General features: G+C 35.9%; 1 protein-coding gene across 7 annotated transcripts in view; it reads right to left on the bottom strand.

The window, feature by feature from the left end:
• Nucleotides 1-13,479, bottom strand: part of LOC120636068 (CCR4-NOT transcription complex subunit 1) — a 45,088-nt gene extending 31,609 nt beyond the window's left edge. For 4 of the 7 annotated variants that reach the window (XM_039907346.1, XM_039907349.1, XM_039907344.1 and 1 more), the window contains exons 1-5: nucleotides 13,148-13,249; nucleotides 8,123-8,338; nucleotides 6,319-6,502; nucleotides 3,693-6,210; nucleotides 243-1,653 (exon numbers count right to left, since the gene is read on the bottom strand). In XM_039907346.1, the coding sequence (XP_039763280.1) occupies nucleotides 243-1,653; nucleotides 3,693-6,210; nucleotides 6,319-6,502; nucleotides 8,123-8,338; nucleotides 13,148-13,249 (4,431 nt within the window). Of the gene's footprint in view, nucleotides 1-242; nucleotides 1,654-3,692; nucleotides 6,211-6,318; nucleotides 6,503-8,122; nucleotides 8,339-13,147 lie in introns of all 7 variants that reach the window. The other 3 variants (XM_039907347.1, XM_039907343.1, XM_039907345.1) reach the window with 1 other exon arrangement.
• Between the last annotated feature and the right edge of the window lie 3,951 nt (nucleotides 13,480-17,430).

The raw sequence follows: 17,430 nt of genomic DNA, 5'->3' as shown, positions 1-17,430 counted from the left end.
GTCAGAAAATGTACAAGTTTATACAATATGTTGGAACATAATAAGCGCCCAGTGGCGCAATGCAAACACAGTTTGAAGACACCACAAAATAAGCTGTCAAATATGGGATTAATAGAGTTAGTATGGCTTGATGGGCAACACGAATACGTTAGTTATATTAGCACCCAGAATGCAACATACAGTATGTGCGTTTTGGGCGCTTGTTATGTTTAGTGCTTTGTAAGTTTATTTCAAACAGTTACCTGTTGGGGAGTGGTCGGTATCAAAGCAGTTATAAATGCAGCTTTCAAGTTGGCGCTGATGGTGCTGAGGATTTGCTCGCGGCAAGTGATCATGGCCATGCCGGCTGTCAGGTTTCTCATCATATGGTGTGCACAAGTCCGCATTCGCGTTTCATCGGGGTCGAACGCGAAATCCTTCCGTATTATTTGCTCGCACGTGGTCAGCGCGTACTTGATCGATCTATCCACGACAGGGTGTATCCACTCTTGTATTGATCTCTCGATAGCCGGTTTCACGAACTGTTTCAAGTGTGGATAGTTTTGGAACAGGATTATGTGGGGGTTGAAGATGATCTTGTGGCCGAAGGCGGAGGTCGAAGAGACGTTTACGTCGAGGTAGTTGAACCGTGGTTCAGGCAGGCCCAAGACGCCAATCAGACTCGGGTCGCCGGAGACGAGCCCAGCCGTTGGCGTCGGCGCCACGACAGACATATCCTCTACCGGTATCATGGGCGGCGGAGGCGGCATCATTTGCAATTGCTGGGGTGCTATTATAGTCTGATGAACTGGCATTATATTCGTTATTTCTTTTGGTTTAGGTTGTGAAAGTTGAAACTCGATCGTTCTTAATTTATCCGGGTCTTTTAAATATAGAGACGGTTTCAAATCGGTAATATCTAAGCTCAAATTTTTACAAAGCACTTCTATCTCGAACTTTAAATTAAGTTTCAGATCGGGTTCTTGGTGCAATTCGGCTAATACGTTCATAAGGGCCATAGTCCACGGGTTTGGCGGTTTAAATACGATGCTCTTGGCGCAAGATTCCAACACCTTCGCAATAAACGGCACAACGTAAAGTAGCTCCTGCTGGCCTTTGTGATAAGCTTCGAGTAGAAGTGCTTTGAGGTCGAGGTCAATGTAAAGAATGGGCTGACTGCGAGCTAATGTGAGCATGCCTAACCAATGTCCGAGGTTTTTCAACAAAGATCGGTCAGAGAAGTTAGCTATGCCTTTGTCAGATCGCAGGAGAACCCTGATATTGCGATACGTCTCTTTTGTTACCATTTTATTTATTTCACGTATTTTAAGAACGTCGAGAAAATTGGAGTACAGTGCATGGAAATTGAGTTCTATCGAGGCCCTTTTCATAACCAGGTACTGTGACAACCACTTGTGGTATTCCTCTGTGATAATTTCCTTCAATTCTTCACATTTGGTTGGTAAATTCAACTGACTGAGATTATTGAAAATAAAGGCAGTTTTGTCTTGAATTGCTTCTGGTGGGGCCACGATTTTCTCATCTATGTCTGTAGCAGTGAGCAGTGTATCAATGTTTGTGGCATTAGCAATTGAGGGCCGGCTGCCTATGCCCCCAGCACAGTTTGCAATCTTAGAAATTACTGAGATGGGATTCGGTGCGCAAACCACTGTCCTGTAAGGAAATACCTAATTGTTACCACTAGCTGCGGGCCGAGTAGCAACGCAGAAACACATGCTGGCTTTTGCGATGCGAACCGTCCCGTCTCTCCCCGTCTCTCTTAGTTGACACGTTGCTGAAGCAAGTAATCTACAGTATAACACAATTTTTTGGGCGGGTGACTGCAGTAGTGGTAAAGAAGGTAAACATGTGCGTAATATATGTCTGTGCGTATCACTTAAAGCGCTAGCTAACACAGAATAATAAACATAAATCAACTTGCTTTAACAGTGGTCGTAACATTAAAAAATCATAAAGTAAAATAACTCAAGTGGAAGTTCCACAAAAGTTAAATAAAAAAATTCATAAGAAGACCAATACTAAACATCAATATATTTCCGAATGTTTGTATGTATTATCATTTCTCAAGTTAACGGGTACGGTATTTTTATTACCAACTGGTCATAAGGAAGGTCTTTAAAAATGTTATAGTAAGTTATTCAAATTTAGTGAAAATCTCTTCCTTGCAAATAGGAGCCACGCTTCGCGGAAGTAGCATCGACGATTTCAACGCTAGCTCAAAAAAATATTCAAAGGAGTAAACCTTTTGATGAACAAAACTCCAATTTTTTATTAACTCGAACGTTGGAGCAATCGAAAAAGCTTTTTACAGCAAAATATTGTCTCGAAAATGTAACATATAACAGCTTTTGGCTAGAAAGAACAAGAAAAATTAAACACGCGCGCGCGCTAACATTACTTTAAGCGATAAGACCGCCTTTGCTCCCTAACACTAATCGTGACGGTAGATTAAAAAAAACAAAGAGTTTATTGTAATCTATTTAAACCTGAAATACGTAGCAGATGTTTTTCAGGCTGTCCAACATAAAGATAATACGTACAAGCAGACGAACAGACGTATATAGCCAAACACTGAAAAGTCAGTCAATTATATTTATTAAAGACATCGCCAATATAAAGCAACGGTTTCTTTGACTTAAACAAAATCTTAGTGAAGATTAAATGTTTATATGATTTTTCAGTATTCAGACTGCATTTAGCCAATTTCTTTTTCATAGGGAACTTCCTTTAAAAGGCAAATCAAAATGTAATGTGATTAATCATCAACCCAACTCTTGTTATGTGGCTCTTCTGACAACCTATCCTTGTCGGGATGTTCCGACCAAAATAAAGTAACGAATTGTACCGTACACCCCAATTGTTCAGAGCATCTCGGCAAGGGCGGGTTAGGTATTGTTAGTCTCACTACCACATTACTAGAACTGAATTGTACACTTAAAACAAATAAGACAATCATGCTTCGTTATAGTATTTAACAAAGCCATGCAGTTTAACGTCAAGAGTAATTTTAAGAAAATTTTTTGGTTAACGTTAGTGAGATTTTATTACCCCTGGAGACTATACCATCATACTACTGTTTATGGAACTTTTAACTTAATATATGTCCTTCTTCAATTTTATTTTTATTTCATTAAGAATATTCCTTATCATCTCAAGCTGTAGGATTCTGGTCCATAAATTCAACCTAACAAGTGTCCAAAGAAAATCAACCGTTTAGGTAAAACCGTTTTACGAAACAGTGCAGGTAGGTAATAACATCTCACTACATTCACAATTTTAATAGTATGAGACACAAAGCTGGCTATCCGCGAGTATATAACAGGTCTGATTTTAAAGCTGTCAAATAATCCAACCAATACTCAAGGTGGAGAAATAAACATTGATCACATAAAAAAATCACATGTGAAATGCTACTTGTCTCGCACGCGGACAGATGCGGACCTGTGCGAGCGAGACAGAAAGCGATGCATTTGAAAACGTGCCACAGGGACAAAACAATGAACTTTGCACACATTGATATAAGTGGAAATGTCTTCTAATAATTTATTCACAATTTTACCTGAACTTTCGCATCAACTTATTACCGGCAATTGAGGCCGTATCGAAAAATTTATGACCTGTTAAATTATCGCGAGTATAGAAAACTTTAGGTTTAACTGTCAGATAACAAAGGCAAAAATACAACAACTTACCTGTAGGGTGCAGACACAGTTACCACGGAGGCCTGGTTCAACATGGCAGCAAGGCTCGCGGGCAGGACGGCTCCTTGGGGCTTGGTGGGTGGTTCTTGACTCTGAAGACCATACTCGATATACTCTATAAGATGTGGCGGAAACTCGTTAAAGTGTGGTATGGCCCTAACGTGCTCGCAATACTTGTGATAATCTTTCAAACGTGACTTGAATCTATCTAGAGCAGCTATACCAAAGTAGTACATTTTAGAGCCCTCTGGTTTACGAAGAGCGTCTAATACGAATCTCAAAGCCAGCCCTAAAGACACATAGCTGGGAACTAAACCTTTCTCTATAATACCACCAAACAACTGTGCGGTGATGTGGAGTTCCTTGTCTGGATATTGTGGGAAGAACCTATACTCTTCGAACAGGTTTCGTAGCATGCAAGAGAACACTTCTCTCTCCCTACTCTTCGGTGAGTCTTGGAACTTCTTTAGCATGTCTAATACTTCGTCTATCGAAAGCGTCGGATGAGGAGGATGGTTGTAAATTCTCTGAAAGTAGCCATTTGCTTCATCTTCAATTTCTTTCGACACATTGTGCATAATATCTGGGAAATGTATGGGCTCCGTTAAGCGCGGCTTGTCCATAGCTGGCATAGGAGGCATCCTAGCCAGGGCTGTCATATTCGCCACGGTTGCGTGTTGCGGCATCGGCATAATTGCGAAAGGGCTATTCGGTCCGGCACCGATCAGTCGCGAAGGAGATCCGGGAGCAGCAACTAGTGGTCCCAAAGTTCCTGGCATTGCAAAAGCAGTATTTGCCGGTGCACCTAAAGTCAGATTTGCAACGTTTGGCGCCAAGCTCGCGATAGCATCAACGTGCGGTGTAAACAATTGCCCTCCTACTCCCAACGCGGGATTGAAGGGAGTTTCCAGCACTCTTGTATGTGGACGCGCAATTCCCGTTATAGTCGGCCTCGTCTTGGTCAATATCAAAGTCTGGCAACTAGCTATCACATTGTATATAGCCTCTTGAAGTTCTTGCTGGACGTTCGGTATGCAGAGTTGTAAGCACGTTAGCATCGTTCCAACCGTTTCCGGCGGCAACTGTGCAGCTTTAGGTAGCTGCTCCTCCGGCACTTTGCCAAGTATCGGCGGACAACGCCGCTGCAAGAACTTCACCATAGCCGATACAAAGGTTTCGCCGTGGTCTCGGATCTTGTCTGTGAGCCATTTGTCGAGCTTGAGATACTCCCGCCTCGATGCTAAGCATGCCAAATCTATTACAAATGGGAAGGACTGGACGTTTAACAATAAAGACAGAGCCTTTAAATCCTGCGCCACGTCCAATATTCTAGAAAGTTTTGATTGGTCGCAGTCGCCGCGTATGTACCAATCTGCCATCGCGTGCATTATTATAGGCTTTATGTTTGGATTCTGCGCATGCCAAGCGTGCTGTAATATTATACCCGAGTTTGGATGGTTTCCAAGAAATATTGGAATTAATGTGGTCAGCAACTCTTGTCTGAATACAGTAATGGGTGGACTGATCTGCAGTAATGCTAACAGTAAGATATCCGGGCAGTTTTGCAAAGGGAACTTAAACAGTTCGTGAACTTGCATGTAATATCCTCGATCGGACGCGTACAGTAGAAGTTCCACCAGGTAGAGGCACCGCCATGTCGATACTTCTTTGTTGTCAGTTTCGGGAGGCGATTTCAAAAGGTCAATCGAGACTGGATGGAACGGATGGTCTGCGAAACTAAATATATCTGGATGTTTGAGTATATTTGTCAGTAAGCTCATTTGACCTTCTAAGTTGGTCCATCGTCGACAGAGATATTCCACTGGGAATATATTAGTTGGGTAGCCCGCACTCTGGAGGCCCAAGCGCAGTATGGTGAAAAGCAAGCTCAACCCTTGTCTATCTGGCACCACAAATTCTGGGTGATCAAGCTGAAGAATAACTTCCTTCCAGTTAAGATTGGAGGCTAACTCCTTTAGCGTTTGTACGAAAACCTCAGCGTTCCACGTCTCTGGATGTCCATGTGTGATACCGTCTTTCTTAGCTTCGTGATTCATCCAAAAGTTTCCCGGTGTTTGTATTAGGGGACCCTCTTGCAAAGTGGCATGAAACCTAACCATCATGGAGATTATCCGGGCGATATCGATAGCGGTCGGCTCCCGCACTCCAAAGTTGATCATATTATTTTTGCAATCGTCCACGGAAGTCGTAAAGGAGTAGCCGATCTCCCGGATGATTTCTCCCAAAGAGTTGTCCATCATGGCGGCTGCCATGTCGTCAGATGTAGTCATCTCCTCGAGCGGTGTAGTTGTGTCGTCCGGGTACAGTAGCGGAGCAAGCACAATGGGCACAACCTCGCGGGGAAAGTCAACTCGTAATTTTTTAAGAAACAAATCCTTTGTAACGGCTGCCAGCCGAAAGTTCTCGTACGCGAGACTTGTTAATAGAGTTTGCAACACTTCAGGGCTGCATTCCTGTAGACCCGCACGCTCAACTTGATGTCCACGTTCTGGATGAAAAAAAAACAAACATTTCACAAAAAATCATACAAACTAATTTACTCTGCAAATGATAAATTTAATAAGATTCACAGAACCCACGTTAACTTTAGTTATACCTGCATCAAGGTAACACTGTACAAAGTCCAAAAATCGTTTCTTGAGATGTTGCTTAGCAAAGGACACTATTTCAGGCTTCGGTGAGTTCTTTCTCAGAACTAATGAGAAGGCGACATCTTGGGCTGTTGTAAACTTCAGCAATCTTGCAATTCGGCTAAGTAATGTGTTGGTGGGTTTTAAGGCCTGAAAAAAGATTAAATAAACACCTTCCAGTAAAAACAGTAAGAAATTAAGATATAAAATGTTTGAAAAGAAAAAACATGTTTGAGGATAAAGATTATCAACAATGTATACCATGCAACCCTTTATTTTCTAAACAACGGTTGTAGAAAACTTCAGCAATTGGAAAATTATAATTGTACAAATTAAAGAGAAAGGTCCGATGGAATTTTTTATAAGCACGCCATGTGAATGTACAGCTGCAAATTATACTTTAAGTGTACAAAATGATGGAACGAAAGAAATAAAATCAATGGAATTGCTAGTCTGGGTTACAACAAGGGTTATTTCGCATTTATCGAAATTGATTCTAATTTCTGTAATAATTCTGATGTAGTTACTACAGTAATTTGCGAAACATAACTAGCAAGTTGAGATTATGCAACCAATTTGCCAATCAGGGCTGGAATATTTTATTTTTAAGAAGCTATTTTATAAACATGAATTTACCAAAAAGTTAGTTTTTCCTTGTTGTAGCTATATAAAATAGAAAATATATGTTAAAACTCATGTTATTAATAATTCACTGACAAACAAAACATGTGCAATAAATAATAATTGGTTTCAATTTTATTGCAAATTATTGCATCTGCTTTGTCATCATCATCTTTGTGTACTTTTTCTTTCACTGAACATACTAAGTAAGAGTCATACAAGTGTGTGTTCTCTGCACAGGCTCTGCAAGGGTACCAGAATCTAATATTAAGCACAAAAACATTTTTTTTTTATTCCAGTAAGAATTAGCTCTGGACTGCAATCTTAAAATTGCCAGTTATATGAAACCCATGACCCCAATTGTTTTCTACGCGACATCATGCCGGGACGCATAGCGGCTCGTCTTTATCAGTAGTATGGTAACTAGCCACGGCAGAAGCCTCCTACCAGACCAGAGAAAATTCAGAAATCATAAATTTCCAAGATCGAAGTCTATCAGTCTAACTAGTTGTTAGCATTATTGACTGGGGATCAAGATTTTTTACAAATCCTGTTACTTTTCGTCTTTTGAACCAACTTTATGCCAAATATCAAGTTAATTTATTGTATTTGTAGTTTTATATTGTAGTTCTTGTAGTGTAGGCGTTGTGTTGTTAACTAGTAGGGACAAACAAACACTTTCACATTTATATTATTAGTTAGGATTCTGCTAAGAAGTTAGCAGACAGGAGTTAGAAAATTATTAAAATCTACCCCTGCGCCTCAGATTTCATATAGCCATATGTCCTGGTCATTAGAACTAACTTATTACGATAGTAATTATTATTAGAACCCACCACAACCAATAGTCGCTAAGCCCACCAATCCGCAATGGAGCACGGTGTTGGATCTATGCCCTAAAACTGTAACTCACATGCCCAGCAGTGGGACGTTAATGGGTGATTGATGATGATAATTATTTGCTCAACCTCATAATTTCTTTAACATAATTTCCTTTTATATTGGAAAAAACGGTAAAAAAAAACTCCAATCTGTTGAGTTCTTTTGAAGATTGGCTATTTGAATTAAGACTAAGTTGTAATAATGAAGATGATAGTGATTGTGGTATTGATATGAAGTGCCTATTAATTTACTGCACTAAAAATTTACCTTCTGCACCGACTTAGCCGGATTGTCAATAATACGGCAGACGACAGTAGACCGGGCCGGGTGGTTGAGCAGGCAGGATAGGTACTGCGCTAGGAGGGTCGCGTGTACACTGGAGGCGGGCCCTGGACGATCGTTCTCCCACGAAGTCTTAGCCGCCTCGGTAAGCAGGCACCTCAGCACTTGATTTTCTGCTTCCAAGCCATAGAGACTGATAATCTGAACCCAATATAACGAATATTAAGAGAATAAACAAAAAAAGAATACTATAAAACTACTTACATGCATGCTTATACTCTGCTAATCTATCTATAATCTACATTATATAAAAGTCTAGGAGGTAATGAATTACACTGGGTAATGGATTCAAGTGATGAGTGCTAATCATTAGAGAGTGGCGATACATAAATTCAAAGCAATAGTTTAGCTTACGTAAAAAAAATCGCATATCTTAAAAAAAACCCTGGGAAATGAAGTAAATTCGTGTAAGATTTTACATAGCTACCAGCTATAGTAACTATAAAGCAGAAGAGTTCTTTTTTTTTTTAACTGTGCAACTAATAGCAACCCATTTGAGAATCTTCTTTACTTTTATATAGCCTTATTTTCGAGGAAGGCTATAAGTTATATAACTTAATGGAAGTTACTATGAAAGTCTGTCATACTTTAAATTCTGTTGTTAAAAATTGGCATTCAGGCTAACATACATTCAAATGATAAATTTGAATGTCGCTCAGCATAGATTATTGCAAAATATGCATTTTCTAAGCAAAATATTTAAATATGCATTTTTTCAATTATTAATTAACATTATAATAATTACTTTAATACAGCAAACAACTAACAAGTGCTTTTGAACAATAATATGACTTATACACACATTGAATTACTAAATTACTGTTGACAGAAAGAATTGATTGTAACCATATTATGTAGTTTTATCATAACTGTAATCCTAAATATGGCCCAAGGTATGCTCATTTTATCACATTAAATCCATGTTCTGTTTCACAAAGAGGAGCAGCAAATCTGAAAACATGATATGGCTCCCTTTGACAATATTAACAAAATGTTTTCTTAGTTATCTATTCTCTGCACAAAAGATATTGTTAAAAATAGAAACTAAGTATTTAAATTGCAGCCCTGTTTCAGAGATAACCTTTGAAAGGTGAGGATGAGACAAAGTAAAGTCAGATAAAGTTAAAAAGTAAACTATTCAAATCAGAACTACTTGTATTAATATAATTTAACATAAACAGGCTATTTGTGTAATGAAATAGTACTGTTGTAGTATAAAAATTTGTCTGTGTGTATATGTAGTAGTATAACAATCTGTCAAATAAAACTAATGTATAAATGGAGCACAGAACTTCTTAAACTACGCATTTATTTCCCCTAGTTGCAAAAGCTTACAGCTTATCATTAAAAACCACAAGATGTACAGAAGTCTGGAGACTTTGGAGTTAAACACTTGCCTTTGTCCACCTTCATGTCTTAGAGAAAATGTTAATTAAGCCTCTTATAGTCCCTCAAGAATATGATAATAGATAGGATACCCTTTGCATTTGAGAGAAAAGATGATGAAATATGAAATAATATAAATGATTTACATTAAGATTAAGTTACATTTACATTTAGATTAAGTAGTTGAATATTTTCAAAGATATATGCTTGCGAACCCGCCATCCCCACCATAAACGCATAGTTTCTAAGGGGATAGATAATTATGTTGGATGTTGGAAAATATTTGTTACATTTATTTCAAACCATAAATTAAAAAAAAAAAAAAAAAAGCATGCGCCTAGCAGTTGAGATTTATAAGCTTAAGGATTAAGATTTACTAAAATTTAAAAGTAATAAAAATATCTACTAGCTAAAATGTGGTTTGCCTCCTTTTCTTTCTTTCCTTTTACATGTGAAAGAAGAATAAACTGTCTTTTTACAAAATATTACAAATTATAAGATAAATTCATTTACTTCGCTAATCTGTGCACAGCAAATAAATCAAGTAAGTTATGGTATGAACATAAATCGCATTGCTTGTTTATGAAGGTAAAGAAGAACAAGGCTTAAATTCCAATTTCATTTATTTCAAGTTGGCCAAATTAATAAGCACTTTTGAAACGTCAAGTCCGTCTGTTTGTAGTGACTCCACCACCCGTCGAAAGGCAGATTCCACTGAGAAGAGCCGGCAAGAAACTACGAAGATTGCTCTTTTCCAACATCATTTTAAAGTTTAACAATCTTTATTAAATGTTTGTTAAATGTGTTTTAATATATTGTTTAAAACTTAGGTAAAGGTAGATCTAATATTAACTTCGGTATCATGTTATAAAAGCATATATCCATCTCCACAAAGGATTTCTGTACTTTTCTCAGACAATATGCAGATATTACTAATTTATGTAAGTTTCTAACTTCAACTGTTTATATCGACTTTTTGTTTATAATTACTTATGTTTTGTTTAATAAAGATTAAATTATTACAAATATATTGTAAGGCTACTGTAACTATACCTATATCTTTAAATTTGGTACAAAGGGATTCGCGTGATCTAAGTTGTTAAATGTGTTTTAATATATTGTTTAAAACTTAGGTAAAGGTAGATCTAATATTAACTTTGGTATCATGTTATAAAAGCATATATCCATCTCCACAAAGGATTTCTGTACTTTTCTCAGACGATATGCAGATATCACTAATTTATGTCAGTTTCTAGTTAGTCAACTGTTGATATGACTTTTTGTTTATAATTACTTATGTTTTGTTTAATAAAGATTAAATTATTACAAATATATTGCAAGGCTACTGTAAGTATACCTATATCTTTAAATTTGGTACAAAGGGATTCGCGTGATCTAAGTTTATATATTGATCGCACAGCTCTTTTCTGTAGTATAAATATAGTTTCTATATCAGCAGCTCTGCCCCATAACAAGATCCCATAAGACATTACACTATGGAAGTACGCAAATTAAACAAGCCTAGCAGTAGTAAAGTAAAACAGAAGAGAAATAAATTAATTTGTATTTTGTAAACCATGCATTGTAACAATACCTGGTTTACCATACAACAACACCATAATTTTTATGTTTACCTTGACTGTGTTACTATCACATGATAAAAATGTTTGCAATCGAACTCTTTTTATTTTAACAATTATTTGCAATAAGAATAATTGGCCGATGGCCTAGTTTTGTTAAAATTTTCTTGTTTTGCTAGCTTAAATTTATATAACTTAATGTTAAATTATTGTATACATAGTGTTAACTAGTTATTTCAAAAAATCCTATATTTTTTGTGGTGTGTAATAATTTCTTTTATAAAACAAAAAAACTGTTTATTTCAAGTGCAAAGGTGATTCAATTAAACTGCGGCATAAAACTTAACAGCTACTCTTTTTATTGAACAAAAATAAAATGTAATTCTATTTAATTCAAAGACGTACATTCTGTAGAACAATTATTTTTTTTTAATTGAAATACGCTCGTTTACTGAGTTTTAATATGCAACAACCTTAAATGATTTTTCTTTGCAAGGCAAGCTTTATATTCAAGCTAAGAAGGAAAATATTGAGAACTTGAAATAAGTTATATAGTATAGTGGTAATCGGACATAAGCCAAAGAAGTCCCAAAGGCATGTTTACCCCAAATTTACAATTCTATGGTAACGAAATCCCATTGGAATTTAAAATAATCTGCTTAGCAAATAACTAGTATACAAATGGGAAACTTTCTTTTTCAATAGGTATCTTATATATAATTGGTCATATTTAAAAATTATGTGAGACTTCATAACAAATGTGTAAATAATGTGATGGAAAGGGATCTGCTGTAACAATTTTTCTCATTTTACCAAAAATACAGATTTGTATAATGGAAGATTTATTATTAATAATTGAGACTTGAGTTGTTTATTAGGGGTAGGGGTCAATTGATTATGTATGCCTGAGCAGGTTCTTTTATAATATGTGTATAACAGCATGAACTAAATTATTTTATTGAATTTTCAAATGTTCCCCATTTTCCTGCAAAATGATTTACTCATCATTTTCTAGTGCTGATGATAGGTAGGGTATTAATTATTGGCCACAAAGGAACCCTGTGGATATATGCTTTTGTCATCAATGCTTATTTAGCAGTGCAGTGCCTTTTGGGAATTTTAGACTGATGTAATGTTATACACTGTAACTGATGAATTTTATGACCTGATTTAGGAAATTACTAAATAGGCTAGTTAAAATGCATGGTTATGTGGAATTTTCTTCAAATACAACTGCACAACTCGATCCAGGTTTGTTAACTTCCAACTTAGACTACATTGCACACTTACCACCAGATATAATATTAATATTAATAAATAAAAGTTTAAAGGTTTAGGTGAAATTAAAACTATTTTTAGGTATAGACATAATAGAAAACCCCTACAACTTCTATGTATACATCCAAACAAAGAAATTGAATTGAATTGTCTATGATTACTAAATAAATACCTGTTATTAATCTTGATTACTGATCACCACAAAATAATGACCTTATCTCAATGTGATGAACAAATTAGATGAAAATGAGAAATTATTAATTTAGAAAAGTGTTCATAACTAATATAATCTTCGTCAAGCGCGGCACAGAAATTAGAATTTCTAAGCGATTTAAAGTCGCGGGTAACTTCTTATAACGTTACGAATAATTCCTACATTTATTATTACGTATGTAATGTTATGCAAAATAATTACAAATACTCACAAAAAAAAGCACAAATCGCTATCGAAACCACTTTGCGCCACTCTCTTATAACGGCACATGACACATTTCACAAGAATCAGACCATCTTGCCCGCGTTCTAAATTAAATGACAATAGCGCTCGGGTGCAATAAATGCATTTCCTTGCAGAAGCAACCCAGGAAGGATAAATAAAATGATAGCACAATTACCAATTCAGCTCGTGACTAGCACTACAAGATTGCAACTCTACAATATGGCGACAATTGAAAACAAAGAAAAAATGTAAAGTAAAATTTCTCACCTGAGTCAACTCTTGATTGACCTGCTTGAAATTCTTTTTGTTTAGATTAGCAACGAGATAATTGATTTGTGATAAGCTAAACGTTAGAGGGTCCAGGTTCATAGTTCCATTAATGCGAAACCGAAAGCTTCAAACACGTTTGAAGCTTTCTCGATTTTTGACGAATAACAACTGTGAACGTGAGTTCTTTTACAGTTTTTTTGCGAAATAACATCAAGCCTAAGGTCAACATCACCAATATTACTATTTTTCACTTTAAATTTAACATATTTTGAACACTTCACAGCAATATTTCATTACTCGAATATTCCGCACTCGGTGACGAAAGCATTCGCCAGTCGCCAGCACAGACCAATAAACATAGACTCTTTTACAGAATAAAGGTTAATAATGAATCTGTTGCTCCAGTCACTAGTGCAAATTTCCACTCTCAGTAGCCTCGTTAATTTATCAACTTGAGAGGTATTGCGATTGTAATACCTAGTCCGACCTAAGAAATTCACTGTTGTTAAAACTGTGGGTAAAACTTTCTCACACGTTATTTTAATTTTTTAACAAGGTATCCTTAATATTTTTTATTATTTGATGAACGTTCGTTTCACAATATTACAAAAATAAATCTTTGAAATTCTTTCTCCTCTCTCCTCATTCTTTTACCTTTGAAAATAAAATCAGGTTAATAAATATTCATTTTAAAACATCTAACTTTAATAATACATACTAATATATACTTTCCTTACTTATGAAATTTGCGTTTTGAGGTATTCGCCACTTTGATTACAAATATCTCTTATTTGGTTAGGAATTCCAATTCCAAATTTATACATCTATATAATAAGGCTTTTGTGTTTCGAAAACCCATATTCATTTGTTTTTTCTTCTTTTGGTTTTCTTTTTGCTTTTTAAGTTTACAAAATGGAAAACTTGAAGTATTGTGTTATTTCCGAAGTGTGTATGTCGGCGGCATTGCAAAAGTAAACACCGCAGAAGAAGCCCCGTGGACGCCCGGAGACTAAAGTTGATACAAAATTAGGGGAGCTTCAATTGACATGTCTAACACATCTACCGTACTCCCCGGACCTTGCTCCAAGATTTTTTATTCGAAATTTTTATAACTTCTTCCGAGGGAACAAATTAAACTCCGATGGCGCCTTCAAAGATTTAATTTATTCCCATCCGAAGGCTTTTTTTAGTAAAGCGATCTATGAAATACCTATGAGCTAGCAAAATTGCATAGACAGCAATGGTACATATTTTGATTAAATAAATATATTTTAAAAAAAACTACTTACGAGTAATATTCCTATAGAAGCTTATTTTTAATAGTCTCTGTAAACTAATACAATAGACACCAATGAGATACCAATGAGACACCAATGCATCCACTGACCATACATCGGTCAGTTGTACACATCAAAATAATAAGCTAACAGTCCTCAGAGACTGGGACCGCGTACCTTAAACTTTAGTTAAGTCATTTTGTCCCATACGAACTTTCATGCTACGACCCACTGCGTTGCAACGCCTAGCCTTCCCCTGAGGCCTTCCCGTTGCCTTATTACCTAAGAGTCGTAACGTGATCTAAAATGGCTTGTGGTCTCCCTGAAGAATAAACCCACTACTATCTTAGATTGCGTAATCACTTACCATAACGTGAGATAGCGGTCAACGTCTTATTTTTAGTGACACAGTCATAAAAAAATAGCAAATTAGCTATTTTTATTTCTATTTTTTAAGCCAAGTAGGTTTCCTAAAGACGAAGTAATGGAAGACCAATTCCAAAAATTGTGTTTATATACCTAAAATGTCCACTCCCAAGTTCAGTCGATATCGGACCTAGACTATGTTAATTAAGTAAATTGTTTTTTTAATTTAGTTTAAGTGACCTTATTTATGGATTTTGCACTATTTAACTCGGTCCCTATAGTAGACTTTTTCTCATTACTAAGTTAAAGTCAGAAAACCCGTATCTTTAAAAAAAAAAATAAAGATCGTATTAGTGCATAAAAGTTTCTGATTCTATGAAGGGAATGAGTATACAAGCAATGCGTTACTCTTTGCTATTATTCTGTAATACTATGGGCATTTTGTCTATGCTAGTCGAGTGGTCACAGATTAAAAACTTTTGACGTATGGTGTGGTGGAATTTGGAAAATTGTGAAAATTGTTTAGCAATTATTGCCTATAATTATCTTAAATTTTGGTTAGTTATTATTATATTCGTGAAATTCTAGCAAAATATAATATTCATAACATTTTCGATTAATATGTGTTAAAGTAGGCTGAGCCTACTAATACTATACATTTGGAAAGGTTATTCTTCTAAATTTCATAATGTTTTATTAAACTAAATTAGAAGTATCAGTTTAGTTAGCCTATGCTTATGCCTGTGTTAAGACAAATCATATTTTGGCACAACTACTGGAACAAACTCACGATCTAGTTATCGAAGTTAGTTATGTAACAATCACTGAAATTTATATCCAAAATACCTACCCAATGTGCGAATATTCTATTTTAATGAGTTAAATACGCTTAACGTAGTAGGTAATGTAATAAGAGTTTGCAATTAGATCTAGTTAAGATCTAATTTGTTAACCCTTATTACATTACTGCAATAGTCATCCGGTAAACAAGGAAACTTTTTTGCAGGGCAGTATCAAACAATCGAGTTTGTCCGAGTTGTAGAGTGCTGCCCAAGACCACCAGTTGTCGGTATTTTTACAAAAATATACGTTGTAGTCCAACAAATTACAGATCCAATTATAAGACCACTCTGAAGTACAATTCTACCTACCTGCCTATGTACTTTTTTTTAAAACCTTTCTGCAGTTCCGTTGTAAATAATTATTCTCTGTTACAGATTATATGGCGATTGGAAGGTTCCTCCGCAAGAACCTGGTTAGCATAACTTTTCCTACATTAACCTTAACTTGTATTTTGCTTGATTGGAATCACACTAGGAAGTGGAAAGCCGCACAACAAAAAAACTGAAATGGCCATCTTTGGAATCACTTCACGTTATATATGGTTTGGAGTGCCCCTAACTGGATTCTTCTTTGGGAAGTTTCTTGACGACCAAGAAACCCTCAGGATGACAAGCTTTAGAGACAAGTCGGCCCTATATTCAGGAAGGGTGAAGGAAGGAGACCCCCCATCGTGGCCTTGAATTTAATAATGTAGAAAAACCTGATTTGGTTCAATAAATTTAGTTAATAAATAACCAATTTCTTTTATTCTTTTGTGGTACCCAAACAATAATTTGATAAAGTCTCCTGGTATTGTACGTGCAAGCTAGCACTTACCAATCTTCCTTTTTTAAAGCTATTTGTATGTACATTTATACTTTGCACACAATGCTAGCTTTTTTTTGGCTACATATTCACACTTTGTAAACAAAGCAGTATTGTTAAAGAGCTATCTCTTCAAGAAACACTTCAGGTTTGGGAGATATCGATAAGGTGGGTATTGGTAGGTGGTGGTGTTATGAACAGAACATACATGCTTGAACATCTAATAAGAAATCCACCATGACTAAGAAACTTGAATTAACATGAAATGGAGTTGTAATACACAGTGCAGAAGAGAACAGTTTAGTAGTTTCTGCTTATAGTTTCTATAAAAAATTCACAGACTTGCACAAAACATATTGTTTACACCCATTGACCTCTATTAAGGTCAGTGTATGTTGGTACCTAATGGCCTATTTTGAATTTGCTCAATGGACCAGATTTAAATCAGGGTAATTTATGGTTAGGGTTGCCAACTTTTTTGATTTCACAGTTAAGAATAGTACCAGCTTATAAATAGAATACATTTATTTTTATTCTATTTAGGTATTCTTTGATATAATCAAAATATGATTAAACCACAGGTTAATGTAAATATCACAATATCTCCCAAAAGTAATTTTAAAACATGGATAACATCTTGGCGGCTTTTGCTTGGGGATACAAAAAAAGTTATATATTTAGATCTAGCCAAACTGCAAGGTGTAACTTAAAAGTAGGTTAAAGACAAAAATGTCGATTGGTAATTATCTTTAAAAATTGTAATTTAAACTTTTACTCCCAAGAGTCACCGATGTTCCTGAGTAATGAGTTGAAGATTTGAGGCTATGAAAAGTGTTCATAATTATGGGCCCCGAATGCTCAAGTCAAGTCACTCAACGGGCAATGGAGCGAGCTGTACTTGGAGTATCTCTGTGACTGTGGGAATGTGCACCGCATTTAGAAATATGGAGGTTGGAGTGGTGACCTCGAACTGTAAAATTTACACAATGA

Source organism: Pararge aegeria, chromosome Z (genome assembly GCF_905163445.1).
Source record: "Pararge aegeria chromosome Z, ilParAegt1.1, whole genome shotgun sequence".
NCBI classification, from domain to species: domain Eukaryota; kingdom Metazoa; phylum Arthropoda; class Insecta; order Lepidoptera; family Nymphalidae; genus Pararge; species Pararge aegeria.
Note: the sequence above shows the minus strand (reverse complement) of the source record. Positions and strands in the feature narration are given on the sequence as shown.